This window comes from Lutra lutra, chromosome 11, assembly GCF_902655055.1.
Source record: "Lutra lutra chromosome 11, mLutLut1.2, whole genome shotgun sequence".
Lineage (NCBI taxonomy): Eukaryota > Metazoa > Chordata > Mammalia > Carnivora > Mustelidae > Lutra > Lutra lutra.
The window spans coordinates 47,392,892-47,408,298 of NC_062288.1; the positions used below are offsets into that span (position 1 = coordinate 47,392,892).

A 15,407-nucleotide genomic window follows, 5' to 3' on the forward strand; every position below is an offset into this window, starting at 1 on the left:
CTCCCTGCAGAGCACAGAGCCCGATGTGGGGCTCGATCCCAGGACACTGGGACCATGACCTGAGCCGAAGGCAGAGGCTTTAACCCATTGAGCCACCCAGGTGCCCCCTGAGCTGGTTTTTAAAGACCACCTCTTTGCTGTCAAACATCAGCACGAACACATAAGCTTCCAATAGCTTCAAACAAAATACCAGAATGGTAAAAATAAGTGTATTGCATGGAGCACGCAAACAATGAATCATGGAACACTATATCCAAAACTAATAATGTCGGGACACAACATGATAAAATTTTTAAAATTTAAAAATTTAAAAATAAAAAAAAAATTAGTATCAAATATACAGATGGAGAGAAGTATGTGCTGAATAGATTTGGGACAGATTGTGCTGCGGGGTCCTGAGGAAGTTCTGAGCCCTCCATAGAAGGCTGACAGTGAGTCCCTATCTTCCTTCCGTCTTGGTTATGCTGTGAAATGATTGGCTCATCACATAATTGTTCGGTTCTGTGTTTCTCATCTATAATATCATTGACCCACCACAAAGATGTGGATTAATTAAAGATTTAAAAGTACTCTAAAACGCCCCAAGAGTGCTTAAAAATAACCTACCTAACATTTCTATGACCAAATATAAACCTATTAACCAACCCGCCAACACTAAAAGCATTCCTGAAACTTTAATTTGGAAAGCTAACATTTAATTGTAATAATACTAAATGAAAACAAGGTAAAAGCTAAAGAATGATAAAGCAAATGCTTTAGCATTTACACAAACACTCCTTCCTCTCCGTCCCATGATTTAACTCTAAGTTTACTGGCTGCCATAGAAAAGCACTGAAATTCCACCTACACCTGCAGAAAATAAACTTAGAAGCTCAGATATTGCAAAACAGGCTGACTGGCACTGCATTCATTTCCCTTCTCTTGCTTATTTCATTAGCCAAAAAAAGAAACAGAAATTATCATTAAGAACTGTCAAGGAGTGAATCAGAAAATTGTAACTTGAAGTTAAAATAAGAAACCAGCTCACTTGTGAAAGCCTTAAAAGGAAGTGAATAATACTTATACTAAAAGCTTTGTAAGGAATCAAGCCATTTGTTTCTATGAGTCGACCCCATTCTAGTTGGTACCTGCTGAGGACCACATATATATTCAACATGCGGGCTTCCCAGGAAGCTACAAGTGTCTCGTGTTGCTCTTAGGAGGCCCTCGGCGACGATAAAGGTAAAGTGACTCAAGGAGCTTTGCGAAGAGAGTTAATGCATAAGGAGAGCACGCTGATGATTCTTGGATACAGAAAAACAGTGCATAAGTGGCGGGAAACGCTGAGAGAGAGAGACAGGGCTTCTGCACAGTGGGTTCAGGAACAAGTGCCAAAGAGCTGGCCCAAGGAACAGAATGAGCCTGAGGAAAGGAAGCAGGGTGCAGCCCAGTTGGCCATAAAGCATTCCCAGAGTGAGGCGGGGTGCCCGGGCTGGAGGGGGCTATTTGGAGAAAGGATCTGTTCCCAGAGCAAATTTGCCATTTATAACTGAGGGACTGTCATTTGTTGGCTGGAACCCTCCAAGAAATCCTCCTCAGAAACATACGGCTTCAGAGATTTTCCCGGGATTGGCCAGCTGGTACTGTCCTCAAAACTCAGTGGGGGGCAGTGGGAAAAGACCCCGAGCTTCCCTCTTATAGTTCCGGGCCGGCTGTTCTCAGTCTCCAATATTTGACTTCAAGTAGAGAAACTAAAATGGATTTGGCTAGAGCCTTTCACGTTAGGTCACCTAAACCCAGGCATTGTGCTTATTGAGCAGTCACCTTCCCGAAGAAGTCACTGCTCCACACATGGGCCGACGACAGCGCCGTGATGCTGGCACTCGCTGCAAGGGGGCGAGCCTCACGTGCGGGGCACCCGCGGAAGTCCCCGCAAGTGGGCAACATAAAACTTGCCTTTCTTGCTTGTGCTCTTCCTCCCTTTCAGTCCGGCACAATGTGCGTCTGTTTAAGGGCCCACCCTGCAATAAGATCTCTTTCATCTGTATTTACAAAACTGTTTACACAGATGCACATACCATCACGCTCTGACAAGGTCTCCAGTCCTTGGAGTGAGAAGGGAGAGATCACAGGAGGCATTTCATAACCAAAGCACAAAAGGACTCAGTGATGGAAACAAAGGTAGCGAAGATGCGGCTTAGTTTCACTTTGTAAAGAACGCTGTAATCTTAGCCATCATACCCAAAGAGAGTTCACTGAATCTGAGATTGAGTCACATTAAATAACCCATAAAAAGCAGATCTGAGTCTTCCCGTATTTTCAGAAAGTTGCCAGTGACACATCTTCTGGTTTCCTCTGCTGATCCAGAGGATTCCTTTGGCTGAGTTATTTTTATAATGGTGTGTCAGAGCCAGTTTGCACTGGCTTATTTGTTAAATTTTCAGAAATACAGTGAAACCCCTAATGTTAAACACGGGATGATTAAAAATGAAATGACATCAATTTATAACTTTCTAAATATCATATTAAAAACAAAGGCCATACGTGCTTAAAACTCATCCCTTGGGGGGGAAGGGGAACTCATCCCTTGCAAATTATTTTACTACCTGTTACTACTAATTATGTTCCAGAGCTTACATCCGTTTTATCTATATGATAGAAATATTAAATAAAGGTGTGCTACTACATATCTCTTTCTGACTCCACCTTCAGAGCCCTCCCAACCACCACCCACAGTCAGAGTATTTACATCATGGACGTATCAAATGCCACAGATGATGTCTTCTGGCTTTTCTCCCATCGAGCCCATTATTAAACATTTCCCCGCACACCACTGGCTCCATATATTTGCAGGCACGAGGGAAAGGAAAGGAAAGAAACCCTCCACCTGTGTTTTAAGCTGTATTACTAAAAGTGCCAAAGGAACTCCACTATTTTACTTAAATATTGTAAGCATACTCCCTAGCTCCGCATTCTGGCCCTTGTCTTCCTTCTATGTAATAATAATTCAGCCTCTGTCTCTTAACTTTATATTCTCAGTGTCCAGGGTCATGCATCTACTGACATTAAATATTCATCACTTGGAAAGGATGGAAAAATAGTTTTAATCAAATAACTTCTATTCTGCAAAACTATGTACAGCTAAACTATTCAATCTAAGGTAAAGAACCTAATTCCATAAGCCACCTACTAAAATTAGTCTCCTAACTTTATAGAACAAGTACACACATATGCTCATAAAAATGGGATGATCTGATTTAAAGTTTAAGTGAGGCAATTTAATTCAGGCAAAGCGAAAGGGAAATGTTCAAATGTCGGTATATAGATTAAGTTTCCACTTTAGCAACCAATTTAAATGTTTATAAATGACCTTCTCCACAAATTATTTGTAAATACACATAGGGCAAGCTCTTTCTAAAAATATTTTGCAAAGATGTACAAAATTAAAATGCTCACCTTAAATCTACCATAGGTCTTAGGAATTAGTAATAGACATTTCTTCCAAGATGCTAAAAACATTAAAAACAAAAAGAACAAAAACAAAAAACACAGTATTTGCAGTTTACCTGTGGTCCATGGGGTAGCTGCTATCTTGTATGGGCTGCGAAGGAGGGAGGTGAGCTGGGAAGGCGCGGTCAGGCTTCGGAGTGTGAGTGGAGTTTGGAGATGCATGGTGTAGTGGGGACACTGGGGTGCTGGACGGTGTTGGGGGGTTGGAGGGCCTCATTCCCACTTGTGGCTTCTGATCATAGGCACTACCCGAGGAACAAAAGAGAAGAGAACATCTGTTTCTTTGGAACGATTAAACAATTTTTCTTCCAACCCAAGAAAAGCAAAAAATATTCTAGGCTCAAGTCATAAGGAAGTGAGAATTTTCAATGTATTGGATTTTTATAATCCTAAAACATGTGATCTTCAGAATCACCCACCACTTACAAAGAAAATAGGATAATTAACATATAACTCCATATCAGCATAAATTTAAAAACACGTGTTTTAATACCTATACAAACAACTTAGCCTACGGAAAAATCACTGTCTATGAGAGCAGTGGAACTATGGAAATAATTATTGATGTATCCATTTTTCATATGTCTCCTTGAGCAAGTTGAATATATCTTTTCTAAATCATTAAATATTTCTGATATTATCATTGCTCCAGATCACTAAGATTTTAGAACAAAACATTAACCTGAAATTCATAAGACAGAGACCATTCCTGGCTTGCCTTTATTTGTGATATAATTTTTAAGGAGGCCATACTTTTGCCTTATTTTCATTTTTTTATATAAAATAAATGATGCCTGGCATTAACTTCCTCACATGAGATAATAAAGAGTAATGGGGCCAATTAAAATGCTTCTGATAGAGTTAAATTTTCTTGGAGTATAATAGGTACAAAATGAGGTTCTTAAAAAGAAAATCCTATTGTCATTGTCTAATTTCTAAACACAATTACCAAGGAATAAAATGAGTAAGTTTGTTTTTATATACACTATGGATTTAAGTTGATTTCCTTTGCTGCATTTTCTCTTGGGGATATGATTTAACTAATTTTTACAATCTAAAAAATGTTTTACTGGGAATAAATTTTACTTAAATTTCCGAATAAAAAAGATATTTCTAGGTTAAAATAACATATTTTCTTTTAAAATAAAAAGCAATTATCAATACATAGTTTTTCCTTTTTAAAAAAGAAACATTCTTTTTGGATTAACTTATAAAATAATTAATTCAGTTGCTACATCTATACCACAGAATTATATCCAAGCACAAAAATACTTCACAGAACTGTGGGAGTGTGTGCTGGGTAAGTCAACCATTGGCTTCAAAGCAAAGTCAACAGTACTCATATGATGTTTGGTTCTACCTATTTCCTCTACCAATATTTCTGAATGAGAAAACACTTCTTCTACAAAATAGTCTGCCTGTCTTATTCCCATATAAAAAGAAAAAAATGACATTGTCTTCTGTCCTAGGACACTACTTTTTTTTTTTTTTCCTCCATGAAATACTGTATTGAGTTACATTGTTCATATAGAAATGGAAGTATCAGGATTTAATCCATATACCACTGTAAAAATTACTGGTCCCCAAAAAGGACCTTAAACTGTTCAGGTGATTCATCTACTATTAATTTATGAATGCCAGATAAATCATACAAAGCAGGAGCAATTTCACAGTCACACTTCTGATCAATGCTGAGATGCAATGACAAGCCCTTATCTATCTGATTCATTAACTTGAAATTTTTCAGTATGTTAAATAATTAGTCCGTGAATATACAGTACTCTTAGAGAGAAAAATGCAAAAATTAAAAACACTACAAATAAAACTTAGATTGATCAATATGATTTAAATTGAACTCAGTATGCTTTAATGGCTTCTACAAGAGATCTTTTTAAATAAAAGCTTTGTAGTTTCAAGTGAGCTGGCTCATTCTATCAGGCTGTGGTGGTCCTCCTAGAAAAGCAGATATAAAAGACAAGTTTGCAACAACAAATAGCAATAGAATATATCCCAACGTTGGTTAGCTGCCATGGGATTGCACAAATCTAAGTCTCTTGAATCTTATACATCTTGGATATAACACTACATGCTGTAAATATATGAGAAAATAGAACACTCCTTTGGACCATAATGTATTACGAACTTGAATCTATGGAAATTCTAAAACTGCAAATATTTGTAATCATTTTCCTAAGTTTCCAAACGAGCTCCTTTTAAGAACCAAGTTTCTACTGTAATTGAGAATAATGATATTCAATATACAGAGCCAACTTCTCCTCCTGCAATTAGAGGGCCAGTATGAAAAGTAACAGAATGCAATTTACTGTGAAGGGTTTTTAATGAACATATATGTTATCAAATCTTCTAACAAATGAACAAAGTAATTTTATTGCTCCACCCTTTATTATCATCAAAAGGAACAACTGGCTTTTTAATAGATAATAGCCTGTACTAAGCCTTATAAAATTCTAACTTGATTGCAATTCTCCATGAACGCAACTTATAGATCATCTGCAAAGCCTGTCAGATAACTAATGTACTGCTCAGACCTGCCAAATGTTTCATTTTTTTCCTACAGACTCTGTCTAAAGTACGTAATGCATTCATTCTAATGAGAACTTTCAATAGCTGTTCATGCCAAGTAAGACCCTTTTCAAACCCAGGGTGCATCACTACAGTAGAAGAGCAACTAACAATTTGGATGAAAATTATTGCTTTCAAACAATCCTAAAAGTGTCTGATCGGATGGTGTACGGTTCTTCAGAGTTTGGGAAACACATTAGCTGATTAGCTTGTTAGGTCCTAAAGATGTAATGTAACTCATATGAAATAGAACATGAGAATTGGTATTATTCTGGATTTTCTGTATTAGTAAGAAGCACCGCCCTCTCTGTACACCTGATGGCTTTACCTGACATTATACAGGCACTTCTCTCCATAGCTGAATTTAAAGGGCTGCTCCTGACTGCAGGCAGAGCCGAGTTCTGAACATGGACTGTGGGGTTCCTTCTTGATTTTCAGTGGTAGGCCATGAAAAGCCACTAGAAAACAAAACAAAAATATCCACACAAATGAAACGTTGTTAGGAATTAAGTAGCCTGTTCGAATTCTCTTGGTTAAAATGTCACCACCGCTTCATATTGAAAAAGAAAAATCACATTTAATGAATTTCATGGAAGAAAAGATTCTAGAGAATCCCTTTATATTTATTCTTTTTCTGCTTTCGCTGCTTAACAAAATGTGTGCTTGAATGCTCATTACTTAAAGGGAGTCACTTCTAATTTGCTTAACTGATATTAACAATACTAGAACCTCAGTTGTCAGAAAGTTTAAAAAACATTTCAAAAAATTTTCCAGTGATAAAGAAGAAAAGGCTCAAGTGATTACCCAAGAATTAAGTGAGGACTGGAATATAATTTTCAGCATTATTAAAAGGAAAATATCTCAAGCCCATGAATAATAATGGTTTTATGGAACAACTGAACTATAAGAAAGAAAATCCAAATGCAGGTCCAGTGGTAACTGATGATAATTTGGGCAAAAACTCAACATCTTTGAAGCCAATGTTCATTTATAAAACAAAGGTAAATGTACTTGCCTATCGACTTACCAGAATTATAAGATACAATGTGAGAAGTATGTGAAAATTACTTGTCAAATGTAATCCACCATAAAACAATTTTTCTATATCAAATGATGTTTTATCCTTTTTCATGTGACTTAATGGTTATACTTATATTTACTAATGCTTACTGTAATACAAACAGCATGTAAAATACAAAGGCTAGAGGAAATATGCATGTTTGGGAAGAAACAGCTTTAAAGCCAATAAAAAATAACATTGTGTATGTTTTTACTCTTTTTCCTATTAGAGATCCTATTAGAAGTTTTAGTATAAACGGAAAATTAGTAAAAAGATAAAGTACACATGAAAATGGATTTTATTTTCATGTACAATATGCACAATAATGATTAATCAAGGGATAAACACTAGAAGAACACACATTCTGGAAATTTATTCTAACTCCTATAAGAACAAATTAAAACACAAAAATTCTGTGTTTTCTATAAAGGAAGATATGACAAGAGAAACTTCATGATTTATGAGGCCACTCAATCTTGATTGTGACATGACAGCATTACAAACCTTACTAGTTTGAACATGATATATAATTTAACATAATAATTTGATATCAAGAGTTACCAAGCTATGGGCAAATATATGCTATTTGTTTGGATATGTACATAATTTAGACAGAAATGTTCTATGGTACTCAAGAGCCATCTGAAACATTGTAGAATACACATTTACCAAAGAAATAAACGAATTTCACCTAAATTAGTTGTCTAAGAAAAACTTCACAAATAGTAATAATTCCACTGGGTGGTCTATTTCAAAGTATTTTTTTTTTTTTTATATACTTGAGTTTGACATGCCTACTTAAAGTAGAGAGTAGAGGACCAGAAACAAAGGAGAAATTACATGTGTTTTCATATGTCAAGGGTACTCAACTTCATTAACTTTACCAGGTCAGAAAGTTAAAATTTATAAACCACTCAGACAGAAGAGATTTAAAAACATGAGGACTTGTTAGGATTCTAGTTTGAAAAAACAACAACTATAAAAAGACAGCTTGGTGACAGGACAACTAAATATGGACTAGATACTAGATATTGAAGAAATTACTGTTCATTTTGTTGGATGTGATAATGGAATGGCAATTATACACAAAAAGGATTTAAAGTTAAAGATTCATAAAGTATTTACAGAAAATACTAAGATGCCTGGGATTTTCTTTAGAATAGTCTAGAAATAGTAATGTATGAGAGAGAAATCAAATTAGAAAAATATTGATAAGTGTTAAATGCTGACTGATGGCTAGGTCAGAGTTCATTCTCTTTCCTTTTGACTAAGTCCCAAATTTGCACAATAAAACTTTTTAAAATGTGAAAAAAATCCACAAAAGATTAAAAGTACCACAAGAAAATTCTCTGTCTGTGTATGTATATGTGTGCTACTTCTTAGAATGACAGATATGTGTGATGAAATCAGTGACCACACATGTGTTGCTTTCTTAACCAATAGTTTTCAACTACTAACTACTTCTTTGAACATATACAGTAAAATGTGGATGCCCAAGTTTAGCACTTTGGATTACATAGTGGGTATTACACTTTCCTAAGAGAAAGCAGTAGCAACACATCGGGAACTCCATTTGTTATTCAGGGTAGCACCGAATCATTATACCTGAGAAATCGGATCTAACGCACATGAATAAAAATAAGTGAGACCTCAGGAATGAATAAATACGTAGTATGATACAAAGTTTATCACCTTTATCAAAATACCAGATTTATCAGAGACTAATAAATCCAATACTAGTATATTTTAAAAGTCTCTGGGACCATGAGGGAGTATAAGGTTAATGAACAGGACTCTAAAAGCACTAACCATAAGAGAGAATAACCTACAAACTATGCTTCATTAAAATTCAGAACTTCTCTTCATCAAAAACACCAATAAAGGACTACAACATAAGCCTCAGACTCCAAGATGTTTTGTATAGAAAAATCTGACAAAAAGCTCATATTCAGCATAATGAGAATCATTACAAATTAATAAGACCAAAAAAGATCCAATTGAAAATGGGCAAAAGCCTTGAACAGACAGTTCTTAACAGAAGACATACAAATGGTAAAACAAACAAATGAACAACAAAAAGCCTATATAAAAAGGTAGCCAACATCTTTACTTATCAGGAAAATGCAAATTAAATCACATAATTGTCGCGCGCGCGCGCGCACACACACACACACACACTAGAATGGCTAAGCTGCAAAAGGCTGACATTACTAAGTTTTGAAGAAGACCTAGAGTCAACAGGAACTTTTACATATGCTGCTGACAGTATAAATTATCAACACCTTGGCAAACTTTTTGGCAGGATCCACTAAGGCAGCAACATAAATGGATCCCATGATCCAGTAATTTCACTCTTAGGGATATGTCCAAGAGAAGGGACTGCATGTTCATAGCAGCTTTCTTCAAAATAGTAAAACTGGAAATAGTAAAAATAGTAAAAACTGGAAAAAGTCAAATGTTCATTAGCAGGAAAATGGGTAAATAATTCATGGCATTTTCACACAATGAAATACTATGCAGGAATAACAAAGAACAAATTACTGACACACAAAGAAACACACAGATGTGAAGTTGAGTTAAAGAAGTCAAGCACAAAAGAGTATGTAGCATTTGAATTTCAAGAATAGACCAAAATGAGTGACATTGAAAGAATTCCCTTCCACTGGTGGATGGGAGTTTTAATCACTGAGAAAGGGCACCAGCAATCTGCTACAGTACTGGGAATAGTTTGTACCTTGCTCTAAGTGGTACTACTATGTATACATATGTAAAATTCATCAAACTATGCAGTTACAATTTTATATTATAAAGAATGCATATCTCAACTAAAAGGTTAAAAATATGAAGGGCACTAAGCAATGTTACACAAATTAAAATATTTTAATATAGCTGGCTTCCTGTTCCAGCAGGGACATCTGAGAACGGGTCCTTGGAATTGTGTTTTAGTTTTGATTTCACAGGATAAATAATTCCAGATGAGTCAGGGGAGGAATGACAAGTCTGGAGTGCCATCAGGAATGGTTGCTAGCCTAACAGTAGCCTCCTATCACAATGTATACTGATACCAACATAGAAGAAATAGCATGATCTATCATAGTGGGGACACTGTCTGGAGCACTCCTGCTCTCAGAGTGGCTCCATGAGTTCCCTAACTTGACTTCAGATGAACGGATGCAAGGATCCCCACAATGCTATCGGAGGCAAGTTGAACCCTAAACTTTAGGAAGCTCAAATCTGACCCATCCTCAAATTTAACCAAGTACTCTGGGGAAAAAAACAGGGATTCCCAGACGTTAGAAGTTGACTTATGCCCCCTCCAAAATTCATGAAGTCCTAACCCTGGCACATCTTAGTATGTAATCTTCTTGAGAAGATTAGTTAAGATGAGGTCAGTTCGGGTGGAATCTAATCCAATATGACTCATGTCCTTATAAAAAGGTATTAGGATAGAGGGACCCTCACACAGAACACCACCACATGAAGGTGAAGGCATAGATGACGCGATGCTTCTAGGAGCCAAGGAATGCCGAAGACGGCCAGCAAACCACCAGAAGCCCAGAGAGATACGTGGAACGGCTTCTCTCTCAGAGTACTCAGAACTACCCTACCAACACCCTCATCTACACCTCAAGCCTCTAGAACTGTGAGATAAGCAAATGTCTGTTTTTTAAGCCACTCAGCTTGTTATGGCAGCCCTAAGCAAACTTACACACCACTTCCAGAAATGACAAGTCACTAAGGTTGGGATATAGATCAGGATTCTGTCTCTTACAAAAATTTCTAGGTGATTCTCATAACTGGGCTCATTTCAAAATCCACTGAGATGCTTCCCCATACCTCGATTCAGTTCAGTGTGCTGAACTGAAATAGACCCAGTACTTGCAAAGACTTAAAAATATATATAAAAAAGATCTAACAATGCCTTTCTATTCAGTACATGCCCACACTTGAGGATTTTCCTAGGTTCTCCAAATCCAGAAGTTTTGGGCTCCCCTACTCCTAACATAACTCCACAACATCAATGTGTCTCTAACACATGCAACGTGTGTGGGCCTCTTAATCACCACGGGTGCTTGGAACTGTGATTTTTTTTTTCCTAATTGTAAGACAAATAAGTAATCCAGTGAATTTGAGTTGGCTTGAAATTTTTAATTGCTGTGGGGGAAAAAGGAAGCCAACCTGAAGATCTCCAACGTTTTGCACAAGAACCACATGTGACTTTATTTCTCCCCTTTTCACTCTCCTGCTTCCTAGAGATCCTCTATCCCAAAACGGACTTCTCTTATTTATTCTGAAATAAGGGTAGTACAGAGACTCCCACCAGAGCGGGCTGAGCCGGGAACGGGCTGGGTATTTCTTCACCGCGCTGGGAGGCTGAGCGTCTGCTAACAGGCAGTTTTCCAGCTCACTGGCACAGGCACAAGTGAAAGCAGCACATTCATTTTGTGCAATTTGCTTTACCTTCCCACATGGAGTTGGTGCATGTAAAAGGCTGTTAAGTACTAAATTATTCCTTATCAAATCACCATCATCTGGAGTCATGATCAACACTAATTAAATTACTTTCACTGAACACGGCTCCAGCCTGCTGCTGAGGCTGCTAGGTACATTTCATTTTGCTTACTGTACGGTCCTTGCTGCGTCTGAAACAGAAAACAACGTGCGTCTGCGTTGTTGGTAGTTTTAATTAAAGTGAACCTTTCCTTCTACCAGTTTGTCCAATCCAGTGAGTTAACTCCTTCATTGCATTTACAGAGAAGCGATAGTGCAAATAATATTCCTTTGTATCTTTATCACTGACTTCGGACAGTTCAGAAAATGTATCTACGAAATCTACAGTCTTCCACAGGCATTCCTCAGATGTGTTTCCATGCAAATTTCTATGACCCCTAGCTCCTCTGGACAACCCGATCTTTAGGAGGAGAAGCAGAAAGAATACACAAGAGCCGCATCTTGCATTTTTTTCTTTGATGGAGGCTTGACCTTTAAAACCACATCTTAAGGCTGACTAATGATGACTGAGTTCTCCTAATGGTTAAATTTAAGAGCTCCAAAATGCCAGGACTTTTAAAAGTGCACTTCCAAAATAAAGTTAACCACTTCTTAATTTAAAAGTTTACTTGGGGTTATGGTATTCACATAAAGTATCAGTTAAATTAATTGTTTTCATTTTAGAATCATGAACTTCGAAGCATCATCTTGCTATCCCTTTTTTTTTTTTTTCTTTCTCCCTGTCTACATTCTAGAACAGAGGCAAAATCTTGTCCTCATTTTACTGGAGCACAGAAATGCCCTCCAACTTTCCAGAGTGCAACAATGCTGATATATAACCATGTCTTTGGTTCAAAGTACATTTGAACACCTTAAAATATGAAGGTAATGAATTTAAAAATTTACTCAGATGAGAATAATTTTCTAAACAATCATGACATTGGAACATTTTTATATCATAAACTAAAAACAGATCATGTTTGCTTTAATGGACTGGTTCATGTTAGTCCAGAGAATAAACAATTTAATCTATACATTGCATTTCTATTTCTAGAGTGAAGATGATGTTGCCTTTTGATACATTTAAGAAAGATAAGACGTTTAACTATAGGTGGTGACTTACTGAACTGTGGTTGAATTTAGAATCACAGTAGAAAATACTAGCCATGAGGCTTTTTTAAAAACCCTCAAATTTACAGTTTTCAAGGACTCTTCACCTACTGTATTTGATTCTCATCAGTCAAGACAAGAAGGACCTTTATTATACCTCCCACTTCTGAGAAATTTTTTTTCAAGAGGCATGTAAAAGCTAAGTTTAATATCTATCCCAAGACCTAGGACTAACTCAAAACAGGTTAAGAATAAAGAGCCCTAGACTTCTGGTGACAGCTCTTGAACTCTTGAGCACATCATTCAAACTTATTTTGAATAAACACAATTACTGTTTCCTTCACGTAGAAGCACCATTATAACCTCCTATCAGATGTTTATCCATTCATTCTTTGACTAATTAATTCATTTACTACAGCCCAGATACTATGTCAGGTGGTGAGAGAGGACAGAATGTAAAGCTATAGAGTAAGGATGAACAGTAAGACACAGTCTAACCTTCAAGAACTCAAAGAAGCCCAATCAGAGCTTTATTTCGTTTTTTAAAGTGTTTTCTCTCATAAAGATTTTAGCCAGTATTAGCCAGTCTCCTTTAAGTTTGATTCATTCATGTGTGTGGAAGATGCATATTTCTATATATATGACCTTAATAATATATCCATGCCACCTGTATCCAAAACAGTTCTCAGAGCATTCATGCCTACTTCTAGGCATTCTGCTTTCTTTCAATTTATTACTGTGACCGCAAGCATTTAAAAGTTCACACCACTCATATTCCACTAAGGAAAAATGCTGCCATCCAGAATCTAAAGCTTCCCCATAGAGTTGATAACCAAAATGTCACAAATGACGGGTCCCCTTCTATAGGTGGACAGTGAATATAATTACAGTGATAAGTTGCCTTGACTCTGACCTTTCACTCTGCTTTCCTCGCAATCCTTATCATGAGAGTGAAATAGAGGACCGATTTCTGTGAGTACAAAACAATTACTCTGGGAGAGAAACCCATCATTTTTAAATACTTCTTTACTAAAAAGAACTGTGTCTTTGAATCAGATCTGTAGCTTTTTAAAAAACATTTTCAAATCTGTAGTTCTTTAACAAAAACAACCTAGGAATAGGGCACCTTTATGAGAGTCTCTGGATTTTGGTGTTGAGATTTCCGATCTGCTCAAAAAGTCTGCTTTAGAATAGTCAACTTTATGATGTTCCAGAACAGGGGTTGGCAAATAACAGCATGTGGGTCCAATCTGGCTTCCCACAGGTCATGGTAAATGAGGTTTTATTGGAATACTGTCCCACCCTTTGACTAAGGTGGAGTCTAGGCCTACTTGGACTTATAATGGAGACAGAGACTCCACGACCTATGAAGCCTAAAAGATTTATTGTCTCAGGGCACCTGGGTAGCTCAGTCGGTTAGGCATCTGACTCTTGATTTCAGCTCAGGTCAGGATCCCAAGGTCCTGGGATAGAGCCCTGTTTCAGACTCTTCGCTCAGTGGGGAGTCTGCTTGAGGATTCTCCTTCTCCCTCTGCCCCTCTGCCACTTGCATGGGTGCACACGGACACACATACACACACTCTCTCTCTCTTTAAGAAATAAATGCACCTTCGGGACGCCTGGGTGGCTCAGTTGGTTAAGCAGCTGCCTTCGGCTCAGGTCATGATCCCAGCGTCCTGGGATCGAGTCCCACATCGGGCTCCTTGCTTGGCGGGGGGCCTGCTTCTCCCTCTGCCTCTGCCTGCCATTCTGTCTGCCTGTGCTCGCTCGCTCTCCTCTCTCTCTGACAAATAAATAAAATCTTTAAAAAAAAAAAAAAAAGAAAGAAAGAAATGCACCTTCTAAAAAAAATTTAGGGTATGGCCCTTTACAGAAAAAAAAAAGTTTGCTGACACCTGTTCTAGATCATGTGAGATTATGGTCTATAATGAAAAAGGAGAAAGAAAACATAAAAGTGAGTGGGTAGAACAGTGATACTTGCTACTGATAAGGTTTAGGTAAATTAGTTAACAAAGGCCAATGGATTTTGCTTTACTCTCTTTGTTTATACTGACTCTCAAAACCAAGTGTGCAGCCTTAGGTAGCCAATTTACAGAGGTCTACACAAACAAGATGATGAAAATGACGTGATTCTGAGCCTCCAACACAACACAAACTGATGTTCTTTGAAGGATTTTAAGGCATCTACATAGACCTGGTTATGTATAACATATAATTTTTTACACTCGTCGACAAAATATAACTGAGAAAGTCAAAACAAATCATTTCGTGGACACGAAAGTGCTTAAAAAAAAAAAAAAAACTTTCACTTGGCCATAGCAGCAAATAAAAACAAACACAACAACAACACTGTAAAAGTGGAAAAAAATATAAATGGTATACATAAATTAGATTATTTAAGGACAGATACAAGCATGGCATGAAAAATGCATGCAGGCTTTTACACAAATATATGTAGTTGGGAATACACTCACTAGATGAAAAGCAGTCACTTTAAGTTAATATCATTTCAATTTCAGGTGATAAATGGATGGCAATGACCTCAATTAGTACTCAGTTAAATTCCAGAAGCAAAGGGGAAGGCCTGTATACAAATAAAGACAATAGTGTCACATGTTCTGTAAATCCATCTTCCAAGACACGCAGAAAAACAGAAGGCACTTCTGCTGCCTCA

General features: G+C 37.1%; 1 protein-coding gene across 7 annotated transcripts in view; it reads right to left on the reverse strand.

The window, feature by feature from the left end:
• Positions 1-15,407, reverse strand: part of ETV1 (ETS variant transcription factor 1) — a 103,226-nt gene that overhangs the window by 38,688 nt on the left and 49,131 nt on the right. For all 7 annotated transcript variants that reach the window (XM_047695539.1, XM_047695540.1, XM_047695538.1 and 4 more), the window contains 2 exons: positions 6,401-6,530; positions 3,546-3,734 (listed from right to left, as the gene is read on the reverse strand). In XM_047695539.1, the coding sequence (XP_047551495.1) occupies positions 3,546-3,734; positions 6,401-6,530 (319 nt within the window). The remainder of the gene's footprint in view (positions 1-3,545; positions 3,735-6,400; positions 6,531-15,407) is intronic.